At 36.3% G+C, this 18,059-nt stretch overlaps 1 protein-coding gene across 4 annotated transcripts in view; it reads right to left on the reverse strand.

Moving 5' to 3' along the window:
- The window catches only part of JMJD1C (jumonji domain containing 1C), a 300,384-nt gene that overhangs the window by 166,977 nt on the left and 115,348 nt on the right, over window positions 1-18,059 (reverse strand). For all 4 annotated transcript variants that reach the window (XM_061161622.1, XM_061161618.1, XM_061161617.1 and 1 more), the window contains one exon: window positions 14,195-14,359. Coding sequence is in view for 1 of the 4 variants with exons in the window: in XM_061161618.1 (XP_061017601.1) it covers window positions 14,195-14,359 (165 nt within the window). In the remaining 3 variants the exon portion in view is untranslated. Of the gene's footprint in view, window positions 1-14,194; window positions 14,360-18,059 lie in introns of those variants that run through there.

Consider the following 18,059-nt stretch of genomic DNA (forward strand, 5'->3'; position numbering starts at 1 on the left):
GTTGTGACCTCCAAAGGAAGTGATAATTAAAAGGTATTAGTCTGTCCCTCTGGGAGGGGCTACAGACTAAGTCAGCCATGTGAACAGTTTGTTATCAAGTCCCAGTAAAAACAATCAAAACCAAGGGCTTGACTCAGCTTTTCCTGCAAATTTTTAAACACTGTGGTCAAGAAGAGAGAATGCTATTCATGATTCCACAGAGGGGTGATCAGGAGCTCCATGGGACTCTGTACCTTTGACAGATTTTCATTTACACCTTTTCTCTGCAACAAACTACAGGCTGGTGCGTAACAGTTTTCAGTAAGTTCTGAGTCCCCCCCACCCCCCAGCAAATTACTGAACCTGATGATACTTTTCAAAAACCCTTGAATTTGCAGTGGTGTCAGAAGTAAGAGCAGTCTTGTAAAGACTGTTCAAAGCTGTGCAGTTAACTGAGCTTGGTGCAGCTGATGTCTGAAGTGGGGTTTGCATGACAAGTGCTAACTACCTCAACCATGTAGTCTGGGGAGAAAAAGAATGAGAGGGTAGGGGAGGATAAACCTTCTGATTCATGGTGCCAAAGGACCATTCACGGTATACAACTGTAGCCAGACAACGACCAGGTAGCAGAGCTGGAAGTTAGCAGTGGAATTTAGGAGGACGAATCTAACTCAGAGATCTGGCACAATGAATACATACATGCACAAGTTTTTAAATGAGTTAACTACACAACTCCTTGACTAGTAGTAACCGTAACAGCAAAAAAGAAAGAAAAAGCAACATTAGGCCGACACCTGGTCAAGCTTGGGAAGAAAAAATTCACTAACTAGAATAAGCAGATTAGAGGGTCTCTCTTCTACGAGGAAGGCCAGAGATGGCAACCAGCCTATAAAAATGAGCTTTTAATGAAATGGGTCAGGCAGACTCAACAAATGATGCCAGCTAGGCACCAGGAGTGGGAAAGAACTTGTACTCTGACTCAAAAGGGCCGTCTGACAGGATGAAGTCAAAGTAGACTTGGGAAAATGGCCCTCCATCTTAACTGCTAAGGTTTCAACAGCACACCCATGGGCTTCCTATAGACCTCTACACCTACTAAAGTTCTTCTGGGGCACTTGCAATTTGTACCAAGACACTATGACTGCCCTTGCCCTGTGACTGATCACAATAAGACATGTCTTAAAATATAGTTCTAATATTAATGTAATTAATATAATTCTCATTACTCCTTGTGTACTGCCTGTAAGAGAGAAGTGAACCTTACTACTGATAATATCCAACCCCACACAATAATAAACAGTCTTAGTACAAGCTTGTGAACTGAGTGACACAGAGTGACTGTTTCAAACTGACTTAAGAATTCCAATAAAATGAGTCAGGGCCAGTTATAACTAAGTCTGTTCATAATAGGATCTGATATATTGCGCAAAAGTCAATTCTGTTAGCGGCATAGCAAATTCCTCTGCAATACAGACTGGTCAAAGAGTCGGACGCTGCTGATCAACTAACACTTTCATATATAAATATGTGTCTGTGCGTATACATATGTGTGTCTGTATAAAATTCTTCTCTATTACACCTTACCACAGTGTAAAGTGTAAGGTAAACATAATTCCATGTGCTATAAAGTAGGACCTTATTGCTCTGAGGTTTGTATCTATAAATCTTGTTGCTTAACCTTTACAACTCTACACAGTAAGTACTATTATTATGAAGGTAGTGAGACATAGGGAGAATAAATTATTGAAGTTCATTCAGATACTAAGAGTAAAGGGTACAACAGAGGTTTGAAACAGGAAATGCAACACGAAGGCTTATGTTCTTTAATACACTGCCTTCCTAGATGGCTGCTAGGCTTTTGCTGTCTTTTTCAGCCAACTGCATTCTCGAAATCTATTTTAGAAGATCTCCAAGGTCACATCATGCCATGTAAAATTCTGGGCAAACAGTAATTTAGACAGAATTAAAACAAAATCTTAAATAATACTTATTATATTTTACTTGGTCAATGTTTCAATTGTCAATTTTATCAGAAAGTCTTAATTCTTTCAACTTTTAAACACAGACTTTTAAAATGCTGCATTAATATAAAAAGCAGATATCAAAATATATCAACAGAAACTTAAAACAAACTAATAAACTAACTCATGTGAAGAAAACTATTTCCAAAATAAAACTGCCAGATAAACTGATTACATTAGAATTTCTACTTTCTTGGAAAACAACAGTTGTTTTTATTAAAAAGAAATTATCACTAGGCATTAACCTTCCATTTTGAAGGATGATTTTGATTACTATATAATACTTTCTAATTATGTTGATAATTTTAACACCACTATAATCAAGATATTTCTACTTAAATTTTATTTGTTCATGTTTCTCTAAAGTATTCATAACTATAATCTAAAAACTGCATAATCTCTCAGATTATCTTGCAATACCAAAGAAGGATAATGCCAAAGAATGTTCAAACGACTACACAATTGCACTAATCTTACACACTAGAAAAGTTAATTCTCAAAATTCTCTAAGCCAGGCTTCAACAGTGTGCGAACCGTGAACTTCCAGATGTTTAGAAAAGGCAGAGGAATCAGAGATCAAATTGCCAACATTCGTTGGATCATTGAAAAAGCAAGAATTCCAGAAAAACATCTACTTCTGCTTTATGGTTTACACCAAAGTCTTTGACTGTGTAGATCACAAGCTGTGGAAAATTCTTCAAGAGATGGGAATACCAGACTACCTGACCTGCCTCCTGAGAAACCTGGATGCAGGTCAGGAAGCAACAGTTAGAACTGGACATGGAACAACAGACTGGTTCCAAACTGGGAAAGGAGTACGTCAAGGCTGTATATTGTCACCCTGCTTATTTAATTTACATGCAGAGTACATCATGAGACACGCTGGGCTGGATGAAGCACAAGCTGGAATCAAGATTGCTGGGAGAAATATCAATAACCTCAGATACGCAGATGACATCACACTTATGGCAGAAAGCAGAGAAGAACTAAAGAACCTCTTGATGAAAGTGAAAAAGTAGAGTGAAAAAGTTGGCTTAAAGCTCAACATTCAGAAAAGTAAGATCACGGCATCCGGTCCCGTCACTTCACGGCAAACAGATGGGGAAACAATGGAAACAGTGACAGACTTTATTTTTGGGGGGCTCCAAAATCACTGAGGATGGTGACTGCAGCCATGAAGTTAAAACACACATGCTCCTTGGAAGGAAAGCTTCCACACTAGACAGCATATTAAAAATCAGACACATTACTTTGCAGACAAAGGTCCGTCTAGTCAAGGCTATGGTTTTTCCAGTAGTCATGTATGGATGTGAGAGCTGGACTATAAAGAAAGCTGAGCGCTGAAGAATTGATGCTTTTGAACTGTGGTGTTGGAGAAGACTCTTGAGAGTCCCTTGGACTGCAAGGAGATCCAACCAGTCCATCCTAAAGGAGATCAGTCCTGGGTGTTCATTGGAAGGACTGATGCTGAAGCTGAAACTCCAATACTTTGGCCACCTGATGCGAAGAGCTGACTCATTGGAAAAGACCCTGTAGTTGGGAAAGACTGAAGGCCAGAGGAGAAGGTAATGACAGAGGATGAGATGGTCAGATGGCATCACCAACTTGATGGACATGAGTTTGAGCAAGCTCTGGGAGTTGGTGACGGACAGGGAAGCCTGGCGTGCTGCAAGCCATGGGGTTGCAAAGGGCTGGACACGACTGAGTGACTGAACTAACTAATCTCTCAGAATATTAATTCAACACCACTCACAAATTCTCAGATATTTGTTTCCTTTTTTCTTCTTTAATAGGACTTAATGAACAACTCCCTGCACATAACATTATGCGTTTAATTTTTCTATCTGCATGACTATCTGACTCATCCTAGGTATCTGATAAATAGTGGATGAACTAAAATAATTTTTACTTATTAAAAAATTTTTACTTTTTAATAATTATTTTATAAGGATAATTTCCTGAGAAGAATTAATTAATCAAAGAGTAGAAACTTCTTTATGGTTCTTGCAACTTAATACTTTCCTCCCAAATTATGTCATTTGATGACACACAAGAAATGAAAGACATGCTTATTCATTGGAATCCTTCTTAGTATTAGACTTTTTCATTTAAAAAGTTTAATCCTTTACTATATATAATTTAATCTCATAAAATGCTTTATCTTCCTGAGAAATAATAATCCTAAAGGTATATTATTTCATTATTTACCAAGTACAAAGAACTATAAAACTAAGAATTCTAATTCTGAAAATGCAACAATCAATATGTAAAAACTCTCTAAACGAATTTATGTCAAAGCTCAATTCCCAGAATATGGCAATCTTCACATTTCAGTAAAATTTGGTTAAAGTCATAATCTAACCAAGTCTGGCAACAAAAGAGCTGGACATAAATGCCAAGTGTATCCCAAAGACAGGTGAGTTCTATTCTACCTTGAGAGGGTTTCTTTCAAAATAGAAAAAAGCATCTTCTAGGCAAAAAGTAAAAAGCATTTTCATTAGGCAAAATAACCAAAAGGAAATATACTGATGAAGGCTTACATGCTTATGATCTGATCACAATTCCGGGTCAAACCAATCCAGAATAACTTATTTAGTGAAGGAAGAGTTGCACTGGGAAAAAAGAGAAGTCAGAGCTTCTTAAAACTCATTCCAAAAATTCAGATCATCATTGTAGATAGGAAATTTTAGTTGACAGTGAAGATATTTCATTTCCCCCTATGAAAACTTAAGGAATCACATTCGCATTTGATTAGAACAAGGGTATTTATTCTAAACATTCTTGCTGTTTATTTATAACTACTTGCCATGTTTAACACTTGTAACTGACATTACTACAACTGGCTGATGATGCTCTCTTATACTCTGATCTTAGCATAAAGTAACAGGCAGGAAATCTGCTGTAACTCCTAGTAGGGTTCTTTTTCACAAGTTGGGATAGAGTAAATTCATCACTTTAAGCATTCACTCACTGTCTTAACATGGGTAAGGCACTCTGCTAGAGTCCTAGGATGATACAAAGATGACCATGACATGATCCTGTCCTCAAAGAACTTACAATCTATTAGAGGAAGACAGACATGTAAACAAATAGGTATAATACAAAGTAGAATGTGCCAGTTGTTAAAACAGAGTTACAAAAACCATGTTTTAAAAGAGCACAAGATAGTGAAATTAATTCTGGATGGGGTGGTCTGGAAGGCTGGGCCAGCAGAAAAGTAGCAGAAAACTCAGCCCCTTAGAAAATGCAGCAGTGTTACAGCCCAGCTAGGTTAGGGTCAAAGCCCCACTCCCCACAGAAGGTTTTCCTAAAGGAGATGGAGCCAGGGCCCTAACCCAGTTAGGTAGGCAACTCGTTGATTTCAATTATGAATGCAACACTTTCTTTCCCTGGTGCAGATAAATGGGATTTCATGAATATTTTATTTCATTAAAAAATAAAATAAATTTAACAACATATTAAGTAACTTACATTTTTATGTAAGTTACCCTGGCCTCTATCATCGGAATGGCCTCAGGTGGTACCCTGATTGAACAGGACCAAGTAGAAAGAAAGACACCACTTCAGTATGTTATACATGCGGTGCTTCAATACATGCTATGCTACTGAGATCTTGGGGAGAAAGATGAAAGAGACAAGAGACACTTTCAGAGAAGTAACCTAGGTATTACTTTACTATCCCACATTTTTTTTTGACATTTTACTTTAAAAATTTTAATGTAAACTTTAGAATAGGTTAATGAGATAACAGGATTTTCTTTTAAGTCATGATTCCAAAAACCAGCAGGTATATTTGCTGGTTTCTATTGATTTCTCAGAATAAGGAGTAAATTAGATAATACAACCAATATGTAATATTTAACAGGTACCACACGAGGTGTGAAAACAACTGGAAAGAAGATAACACAAACATGTTTAGGTACAGAAGAACAAGAAAGCAGTGATATTGTGCAATCACAAACATTAAATCTGTAGAGAATAAGAAATAAGACTAACTCTCCACTATGTTTCATCCTATTGCCACTTCATGTTTCCCTAAAATAACTCCAATTTGTATGTACAATATTTTATTCTGCTATATGAATTTTAAAACTCTGAAATTCATAACTACTGGCTGTAGATTTCCTTAAGTAAATTTCATTTTAGTGAACAAATAAATAACAGAATCTCAGTCACCTACATTACACACAAATGAATGTTTGCAAAGTCTTAAGAAAGTTAAAATGATTATTTTCTAGGCTATACCATCCATTCTGATTTTTATTATTTGTTCTATTAATTTTTACAGTTCCCTGGAACAAACAAAGGAAACAGAAAGGAAGACACATCCTACCTGAATTCAGTATGACATTACATTAGACAGACTTTCTTTAAATATAATAAACATGCAATTCAAAAAACTTTCTCTCCTAAAACGAGCTGAGCAAATCACAAGACAAATATATCTGTAATAATATTTTAAATGTCATATTAAAAAAACACAAAACATATTAGAAAAACACAAAACTCTAATACGTAATTGAAAATAGTTCACAAAAGTACAAGCTGCTGATAAATATGATAAAAAATATTCATCCCATTAAAGAAATGCAAATTAGAATAAAATCATATTTTAAAATACCAAATTAGAAGATACAAAAAAGCAACACAATTTGTTCTTGAATTGTAAAAATTCCCCTTTTTAAGATGTTTGTTTGGGTTTTAAAACAAGATGTTCTGAAAGTAAGTAATCAATGCTCATAGGGAAGGAGCTGGAGGCTTAAGAGTCAGGGAGGGATGAGAACACTCAGTTACTGGGGACCACAGAAGTGAAGGGTAACTTTCCAATAATGTGTGTAGAGTATCAGGATATTTTAGATTTTGTTGTTTTCAGGTTCATACCCTTTAGATTCTGTTACTGTGACTCTAAATTTTAAAAATAATCAGATTCAGACAAATATTTATATATTTATAACAATGATACTGATCACACTTTTTTTCTATTAACAAAAATTTAGAAAAAACTAAATCACCAAACTAACTACCAAATAGATGTGAAAAGAAAAAGAAGCGAAAAGCAACGGAGAAAAGGAAAGACAAGCATCTGAATGCAGAGTTCCAAAGAATAGCAAGGAGAGATAAGAAAGCCTTCCTCAGCAATCAATGCAAAGAAATAGAGGAAAACAATAGAATGTGAAAGACTCAGAGATCTCTTCAAGAAAATTAGAGATACCAAGGGAACATTTCACGCAAAGACGGGCTCAATAAAGGACAGAAATGGTACAGACCTAACAGAAGCAGAAGATATTAAGAAGAGGTGGAAAGAATACACAGAAGAACGGTACAAAAAAGATCTTCACGATCCAGATAATCACAACGGGGTGATCACTCACTTAGATCCAGACATTCTGGAATGTGAAGTCAAGTGGACCTTAGGAAGAATCCCTAAGAACAAAGCTAGTGGGGGTGATGGAATTCCAGTTGAACTATTTCAAATCCAAGAAGATGATGCTGTGAAAGTGCTGCACTCAATATGTTAGCAAATGTGGGAAAGCTCAGCAGTGGCCACAGGACTGGAAGAGGTCAGTTTTCATTCCAATCCCCAAAAAAGGCAATGTCAAAGGATGCGCAAACGTCCACACAACTGCACTCATCTCACACGCTAGGAAAGTAATGTTCAAACTTCTCCAAGTCAGGCTTCAGCAATACGTGAACCGTGAACTTCCAGATGTTCAAGCTGATTTTTTAAAAAGCAGAGGAACCAGAGATCAAATTGCCAACATCCTTTGGATCATCGAAAAAGCAAGAGAGTTGCAGAAAAACATCTATTTCTGCTTTATTGACTATGCCAAAGCCTTTGACTGTGTAGATCACAATAAACTGTGGAAAATTCTTAAAGAGAAGGGAATACCAGACCACATGACCTGCCGCCTGAGAAACCTGGATGCAGGTCAGGAAGCAACAGTTAGAACTGGACATGGAACAACAGACTGGTTGCAAATTGGGAAAGGAGTACCTCAAGGCTGTATATTGTCACCCTGCTTATTTAACTTATATGCAGAGTACATCATGAGAAATGCTGGGCTGGAAGAAGCACAAGCTTGAATCAAGACTGCCGGGAGAAATATCAATAACCTCAGATATGCAGATGACACCACCCTTATGGCAGAAAGTGAAGAACTAAAGAGCCTCTTGATGAAAATGAAAGAGGAGTGAAAAAGTTGGCTTAAAGCTCAATATCCAGAAAAATAATATCATGGCATCCGGTCCCACCACATCATGGCAAATAGATGGGGAAACAATGGAAACAGTGACAGACTTTATTTTTTGGGGCTCCAAAATCACTGAGGATGGTGACTGCAGCCATGAAGTTAAAACACACTTGCTCCTTGGAAGAAAAGCTTTGACCAGATTAGACAGCATATTAAAAAGCAGACACACTACTTCACAGACAAAGGTCCGTCTAGTCAAGGCTATGGTTTTTCCAGTAGTCATGTATGGATGTGAGAGCTGGACTATAAAGAAAGCTGAGTGCTGAAGAATTGATGCTTTTGAACTGTGGTGTTGGAGAAGACTCTTGAGAGGTCCCTTGGACAGCAAGGAGAGCCAACCAGTCCATCCTAAAGGAAATCAGTCCTGAGTGTTCATTGGAAGGACTGATGCTGAAGCTGAAACCAATACTTTGGCCACATGATGTGAAGAACTGACTCATTTGAAAAGACCCTCATGCTGGGAAAGATTGAAGGCAGGAGAAGAAGGGGATGACAGAGGATGAGATGGTTGGATGGCATCACCGACTCAATGGACATGAGTTTGGGTGCACTCCAGGGTTGGTGATGGACAGGGAGGCCTGGTGTGCTGTGGTTCATGGGGTCTCAAAGAGTCGGACAGGACTGAGCGACTGAACTGAACTGAAATTACCAAACACTAGGGAGATGGATCATCATAGGATACAATATCATGCAGCCATTAAAAACTGAGGAGAAATAAACAGAATGAAACATTACCTAATAGAAAACCCAGGACCTACTTTTTTTTTTTCCAGGATCTACAATTTTAATGAAGCCTTAGCTAAAACTAATGATTAAAGGAAAGACTCTATTTTGTATCCTGCTCCTCTGCTGAGTTCATTAGTTTTTTCTTTAAGTTTTGATGTGGACCATTTTTCAAGTCTTTATTGAATTTGTTACAATATTGCTTTTGCATTTTGGTTTTATTTATTTATTTATTTTTGGCCTTAGGCAAGCAGGATCTTATCTCCCTGACCAGGAATTTAACCTACACCCTTTGTACTAGAAGGGGAAGAGTTAACCACTGGACAGTGCGGGAAGTCCCTCATTTATTAGCTTTCACATTTGTATGTGGTATGACCACACAAAGTCATACCACTGGCAAACAAAACTTTTACTACTTATTTTCCAAACTTAGATGTCTTTTCTCCCTGTTGTCTAAGTATCATCCTTGTCTTGCTCTGAAAAAGCTTCCAGGTTTTCACAATTAATCTGTTAACTAAGCAGAAAGATATAAAATCGGCACATGAAAGTCAACTACATTTCTATACTCTAGTAATGAAAAATATGAAAATAACATTAACAAAACAATTCCATTTACAATAGCATTGAAAAAGCTGAATTACATCGGAACTAACCACAGAGGGAAAACACTGGTACACTGAAAAATACAAAACACTGCAGTGTGTCAGTTGCTCAGTCGTGTCTGACTCTTTGCAACCCTATGGACTGTAGCCCACCAGGCTCCTTTGTCCATGGAATTCTCCAGGCAAGAATACTGCAGTGGGTGGCCATTTCCTTCTCCAGGGGATTTTATGGACCCAGGGACAGAGCCCACATCTCCTAGGTCTCCTCATTGCAGGCAGATTATTTACCATCTAAACTACCAGGGAAGCCCATAAAACACTGCTAACAGAATTAAAAAGACATATAAAATAAATGGAAAGATACATGTTCATGGACTGGAAGGCTCATTAAGAGGTCAATACTGTCCAAAGTGATCCACACATTCAATGCAATTCCCATGAAAATCCCCACAGTTCTTGCAGAAATAGACCCATCCTGAATCTGAAATGGAATCCCCAGGGACACCAAACAGCCAAAACAATCTTCAAAATAAACAAAGTTGAGGGACTTACACTTCCTGATTTCAAAACTTTCTATAAACTAACAGAAATCAAAGCAGTGTGGTACTGGCATAAAGACAGATATACATAAGAAAAAAACTAAATAGAGACCAGAAATAAAATCTTATATATATGGCAAAAAAAGTTTTGATAATAGCGTCCAGAATATTCAGTGGAGAAAGGACAATGTTTTAACAAACAGTGGCAGAAAACGGAATAGTCACTAACAGAGGAATGGTGCTAAGCCTTATCTAATGCACGTACAAAAATTAACTAAGATGTATCAACAGACTACACATAAGACCTAAAACATTCAAATTCTTAGAAAACATAGGACAAAAACTTCATGACAAGGAAATTGGCAGTGATTTCTTGGCTATAACACCAAAGGCTAAGATAAGAAAAAGTGGGCAAATTTTAAAATTTTGTGCATGGAAAGACACTATCACCCATGTAAAAAGGCAACCCACAGAATGGTAGAAAATGTGTTGCAGATCAAATCTAATAAGAAATCAAAATCCAGAATACTACAGAGAACCCCTAAAATTCAGTAACACAGAAACAAACAATCCAATTCAAAAATGGGCAAAAAATGTGAAGAATCATTTCTCAGAAGATATACAAATGCCCAATAAGCACATGAAAAGATGTTCAACATCACTAATCATTAGGGAAATGCAAATCAAAACAACAAGGAGATTATCACCTCAAACTCATTAGGATGACTATTATCAAAAACTGGGGGGGGGTGGGTAGCAAGAGTTGGCTAGAATGTAAAGTAATATGGCTGCTCTGACAGTAGCTGCAAAATAAAAGACAGAATTACCATATAATCCAGCAATTACACTTCTGAACATTTACCCCAAAGAAGTGAAAGCATGGTCTCCAAGAGATATACATACCCCTAAGACCACAGCAGCATTCTTCACAATAGCCAAGCAGTGGAAGCAATACAAGCAATACGAGTATACACTAATAGACAAATCACCAAACATGATATAGTATACACATACAATGGAATACCATTCAGCCTTCTAACACAAAGGAAGGAAATTCTAACACAGGTCACAACACAGATGAACACTGCAGATATTATGCTAAGTGAACTCAGTCAGTCACAAAAACACAACTGCTGTAAGATTCCACTTATGTAAGGTATAGCATAGTCAAAATCATGAAGACACAAAGTAAAATGATGGTAACTAGGGTCTGAGAAAAGGAGGGAATGGGGGTTAATGTTTAATGGGTATAGAGTTTCAGTTTTGCAAGATGGAATAATTTCTGTACACTGAAATACAGTGAGAATGTACTTAATATCACTGAACTTTACACTTAAAAATAAGTAAAATGGAAAATTCTATGTTAAGCACATTATACCACAATTCCAAAAAACTATTTAATTCTATGCTTGAAAAAAAAGAAAGCAGAGACATATACTTTTTAAGAAAACATGTCAAAGAATTAAGTTAGAAACATTCCTTGGAGGCAGAAGTAGAATGATTATGATTTTCTAGTTTACACTATTTAGCACTTTCCAAGTTTTTTACAATGTGTGAAAGTGAAAGTGTTAGTCACTCTGTTGTGTCTGACTCTTTGTGACCATGGACTGAAGCCCATCAGGTTCCTCTGTCCATGGGATTCTCCAGTGGGTTGCCATATCCTTCTCCAGTACTTTTTTTAATTTAAAAAATTAGTTGAAGTTTTAAAAGTTTGGTGTTCATTTAAGCAGTTTTGTGGGGTTAAAAGATTTAACAGAAACAAATTTGTAGACTATGATAAAAATTATTATTAAATAGTATTTCCTAATAGAAACTTTCTCCAAAATGAATAATTTATAAATATACATTAGGAATTCACCTTAATTTTAACTGTCTCTAAGAAAAGGCAAAGATTTTTCTAAAGTTCTGTCTATTCTTTAACTATGTTACTGGGAATACTTTTTGGTATTATTAATATTACTACTTTTGAAACTTTTCATTCAAAATTCACATACATGTGAAAATTACAGATTTCATCCAATTTTTGAGTTGTTTATAAAATTAGAAAGCATAATAGTGATGGTTTAAAAAACTTCATATTAACAATCCAAAAGAGAGGATGAGACAGCTGGATAACATCATCAACTCAATGGACATGAGTCTGAGCAAACTCTAAGGGACAGTGAGGGACAGGGAAGCCTGGTGCACTGCAGTCCACGGGGCTGCAAAGAGTCAGTCATGACTTAGCGACTAAACAATAAAATACTCATTCAACAAATATTTTTTAAAAACCTATCTTGAATAATATTATCTTCTTTATTTTCCTAGAATATTCAAACTATCCTATCAAAACTATAGCTCATAAATATTACCTTTCACCTTTCCATATTATATTCTCTTTTTAAAATGCCTTTAATTCATTTTGTCCTTTCTCTCTTTCCCTATCTTTGCTTTTTACCCACTTACCTCCTTATACTTTGAAAGGGTTAACTAAAAAAGAAAATTTTATTTTATTATTTTTATTGAGGTATAATTGACATATAACATTATACTATTCAGATGTACAACATAATTCAGTATTTGTTTGTATTACAAAATGATCACCACTAGTTAGTATCTATCACCATACTTAGTTATAATTTTTTTTCTTGTGATGAGAACTTATAAAATCATCTCTGAGCAAATTTTTAAAATTTTTTTTCTTACTGATTTTATTTATTTAATTTCCATTTATTTTTATTAGTTGGAGGCTAATTACTTTACAATATTGTAGTGGTTTTTGCCATACATTGACATGAATCAGCCATGGATTTACATGTGTTTCCCATCCCAATCCCCCTCCCACCTCCCTCCCCATCCCATCCCTCTGCGTCTTCCCAGTACACCAGTCCTGAGCCCTTAAAAAAGAAAATTTAAAGCACTACAATTACCAGCAAATTAAACTATCCTTCCATGTAGTTAATTTATGTTGAAAATTTTCTAAAACTACCTACCTTGATAATATATATACACCAAACACCTAAAGTAATGTTTCAATGCCTTTAACGTTTTTCTTTGATATTAATATAAGAAAATTATTTCATTCAAACTGAATAATTAGTAAATGCTGAATACGCTGCCAGAAAACAGGGATAATAATGGTTAAAGAGATGTGACTTTTTCCCCACAGAATTAATGATGAGAATTCACTGCAATCTATTCTTTTCTTGAATGGAATATCTCCTGATATGAAGTAAATTTTACTATCTTAACATTCACAACTGACCCTTAAACAACATGGGGGTTACAACTCAACCCACAAAGCAGTTTAAAGTGTGTGTATTTAACTCTTCGGTTCATTCTCCATGCCTGCGGTCCCCCATTTGTCAAGTCAACCAACTGCAAATAGTGTAGCATAGGAGTACATTTTTATTAGAAAAAATCCACGTACACGTTGACTCACACAGTTTAAATCCACGTTGTTCAAGGGTCAAATGTAATTCTTCCATAAATATCAAATATTATCAACAATGATTCACTCAATTGTGACAAAATTTAACAAACTAAGAAAACCATATGCTACTTAATGATTTATAAAAAGTATCCCACCAAGTGTCATTCAGCAAAATTCTTTCACATTGCATACGAATCAGTCAACTACCCCTTAGCAGTCACCAATTCAATTTATGTTTCCCCTAATTGAACAGAAAGAACTATCTGTGGATGAAATATGCTGAAAGAGTACTAACAAAAAGACATAAAATGTTTGAGAAAATGGAAGTAGTATTTTGAAATATCTGCCAGCTGCTTCAGAGCTTTGTTGTTTTTGTCTAGTGGCTAAGCTCTATCCAACTTTTTGTGATGTCATGGACTGCAGCCTGCCAGGCTCTTCTGTCCATGGGATTTTCCAGGCAAGAATATTGGAGTGGGTTGGCATTTCCTTCTCCAGGGCATCTTCTCAACCTAGGGATCGAACCCATGTCTTCTGCATTGGTGAGGGAGAAGCCACTACTCAGAAATATTCATCTATAATCACTAAGAAAACTCTAAATGTATATTTAGCTCTTAATTCTTTTAAAACAACTGAAAATGACTAATGAAATAACGAATACAGATCTTACCAATGCAGGCCACTGAATCTGTTTGCTCTTTGATCCCTGAGTCTGGCTAGGGTTGTTCCTTCTGGCCCAGATTAAGTGGTATTCCACCAAGAAGGTTGAAAAATCTTCATAAACTTTAACCCACTCTCGTTTATCCCACTCAAGATCATCAAATTCCACATACACCTAGGAAAAGAAAACAAAACTCATAAGCAATAGAGTGTGATATTTTAAAATTTAAGCCATGAAGTTAAATTACAAAAGCCTTTAACAAATCCATTATTCAAATTAACAGTTCTCTTAAAAGTGATTATTTAACTCTCTTTAAACAAATTATAACACTTACTTATTGTATAAAGGAAGATAAACAGTAAGTTTACCAAGAAAAGCAATTTACATAATATTGGTCAGTACAGATTGGTGAGTATCTACTAATGAACTATGTCGATACTGATGATTCTAGAAGCAGAAGTCAGGAAATGCTAAGGACCAAACAGTAATTATTTTAGGCTTTGCAAACCATATGATGTCTGTCTCAACTACGTATCTCTGACTTTCTAGTATCAAAATAGCCATAGACAGAATGTAAACTAATGAGTTTGGCTTTTTTACAATAAAACTTTTCAGTTCAAAGACAGGAGGCAGTGTAAGGATGGTCAACATATGAAAAATCCATTAATGTAATATACCAGATTAACAGAATGAAGAGAACGACATGATCATTTTAACTGACAAAGAAAAAGCACTTGACAAACTGATCACTCCGTCATTACAAAAATAGTCAAAGAGAACTAGAGGGAAACTATCTCAACTTAATGAAAATGAAAACTTCACAGCTGAATCATATTCAATGCTGAAAGACTGGAAAGCTTTTCCACCAAAACAGGAACAAGACAAGAATGTTATATTTGGAAAATCAAAGCTATTTTATTCTAAGTCATGCAGTCATTCACCTCTTCTTTTCCCACCCTCATTCTTTTTCATTCATACATCTGTTTCATAGAGCTGTCTTCCCTATAAGATTATTAGTTACGCTGGAGGCAGTCTTGTTCTTGTGTTTTTCTTCTAGCCATCTTTTGCTCCCTTACACCTGAAGTGTTTGTTTCCACTTACTTAAATTCTGTTTGTTCTTCTGGCCTTGCTCAACTTCTTGGAGGATGTTTATAACCCCCACCTCTATTCAAACTTAAAACTGTATGAAAAATAACTGCTTGTATATGTTCACATTTATCAGTAGATAATCAAATAATGGGTACAAACTCATTGAGGGTAGAACTGTTTCAGGGTCCACATCAGTGCTGCATACACACAAAGTGCTTAACAAATATTACAAATCTCATACTCTTGCAATCATGGAATTTTAAACATGGAGGTAAACTGGTAAAACATATGTTTGACCCGAGATATCTCTGCCCCTGCCCATTACTAAACTAGTTAGCTATGTTTATGTATTAGAATTGGGAGAGAGAGAAATACCTTGTTTAAGGATATACTCTCTGTTCATGGTTACCTGCACAAACTCATAGCAGAAGCTCTGCTGTCTTCTCCTAAAAATGTATCCTTAGAGGTTACGCCGAGGCCATATGATGTTATGCAAATATTTCAAATGATATTACTTTCTCCACTACTTTAAATCTTTCAAGAGTCTCAGTTACTCAATTGTGCATAAAAGGGTTTTGGGAAACACCAGGAAACTGAAGTTGAGACAAGGTTCGGGAAAACCTTAGCACTATTTTTGCCTTCCCCTCATCAACAATACATACACACAAACAGATAAAAATATGGTCTTGCTAACAAAATATTTCAGTCAAGAACCTAAAGAACGATGGTGTATTTTTAATCTGAAAGGACATATACTCAACGTAAATTCTGCCAAATGCAAAGTCCTTGATGTAAAATTAAAAGTTTCATCTAGAAGTGAACTTTCTAAACTCATATTGCATAGACAGTGTTATGGGCTGTTTTAGGAATCTGCTAGTACCTGGGGACAAAAGGAAACAAACCAGACATTCTGCTTCTTTGCTGTAAAGCCAATTTACCTCCATATTATCAACAACAGTGAAGGATTTGAGAGTTTACTGTAGAAAATAGGTAGACAGGTGTAGGGGTGTGTGTGTGTGTGTGTGCATGCTAAGAAGGGGTGTGTGTGTGTGTGTGTGTGTGTGTGTGCATGCTAAGAAGCTAGCCTACTACTGTTTCATGGGTTCTAGCAAAGGACACAAGACCCCTAAGCTAGGTAGGTAAATAGGTCGACAGGTGTAGGTGTGTAGGTGTGTGTGTGTGCGCAAGCTAAGAAGCTAGCCTACTACTGTTTCATGGATTCTAGCAAAGGACACAAGACCCCTAAGACTTCACTGCTTAGAGCAAAAGCTACTTATTACTTAAAACAGAGTATAAGCATGCTACTTATGTTGGTTCCTCCTGCCTCCCAACTCCCATGGGAAGGAAGTGAAGGGCCCAGGATGAACACCTGTATACACAGAAAGAAGAACAATGACCACGGAATAGACTTCCACTTTTATTTTAAGCAGAAGCAAGCATGCTCTTTGTTTCGGAAAGTCTTTGCCTCATCCCTCCTTGCCACTCACTGCAAATACAACCCTGAGAAAGGGCCCAGATAAAGAGCAGTCAGGGTTTTGCTTTCTTGGTATACATAGCAAGAGATACACAATGCCAATGTTAGATTACCTATACCACCAACACAGATAAGATTTTGTACCTTGCTGACTCAATCAGTAACAAACTTACTAACCTTACAAAACATGGGTATGTAAATGGGAAGAGGCTTAGAGAGGCATAATTTCTTTCAATCTGTAAACCTATCTAAAACACTGTAAATTACTACTTTTGTTTAATTAACACATTGTGATGTGCTTAGTAAATACTTTTGTTTAATTATCACATTACTTTGTATTAACTCCCTCCTCATTCATCTCTATTAGATCCTTCTATCCACTTAGTTCCCTGTCTTACTAGTTAAAATACAAGATCTTTCAGGGCAAAGATTAATATACCTTCATCTTTTTTTGCATCTCTAGTGCCTAGCAAAGTAAGGTCCTTGTTAAATTTTTTGAATATCCACCACTGTGCAAAACGTATCATAAACAAAAATAAATGATAAATTTGGGGAAAAAAACACTACAACGCTAAAGAAAAAAGGTACTAAAGGCAACATGAATACAGTTGATCTATTTACTGATTAGTCACTGGTTTCATAATTATGTGGATAAAAGGATGAAGAGTTCACACAGTAAATACCAGATTTCATATTAGAGCCAATCAAGAACAACACTGGAACTTCAGAAATTAGAGATATACATCAAGAGTTAACAGTCATGCATACACAGCAACAATTTACCATGCAGTGAATATAATGAGAGAAAAAGGTTAAACAAATAATTAACGAAAATAATCACTACATGATAGTAAATATGTGGAAAATACCTTATTCCCCCTCTTGTATGATAAGGGGCTTGCGAAACTCAATGGAGCTATGAGCCATGTCATGCAAGGCCACCCAAGAAGGAATGGTCTTAGTGAAGAGTTCTGACAAAACATGATCCACTGGAGTTGGAAACGGGAATCCACTCCAGTATTCTTGCCACAAGAACCCCGTTAAGAGTATATAAAAAGGCAAAAAGATGTGACACTAGAAGATAAGCCCCTCCCACCCGACCCAGGTTGGAAGATGTCCAAAATGCTACCTGGGGAAGAGTGGGGGGCAATTACTAATAGCTCCAGAAAGAATGAAGCAGCTGGGCCAAAGGGGAAATAACAGTTGTGTACGTGTCTGGGAGTGAAAGTAAAGTTCAGTGTCATAAAGAATAGTATTGCATAGGAACCTGAAACATTAGGTCCATGAACCAAGGTAAATTGGATGTGGTCA

The sequence above is a fragment of the Dama dama genome, chromosome 15 (assembly GCF_033118175.1).
Source record: "Dama dama isolate Ldn47 chromosome 15, ASM3311817v1, whole genome shotgun sequence".
Taxonomy (NCBI): domain Eukaryota; kingdom Metazoa; phylum Chordata; class Mammalia; order Artiodactyla; family Cervidae; genus Dama; species Dama dama.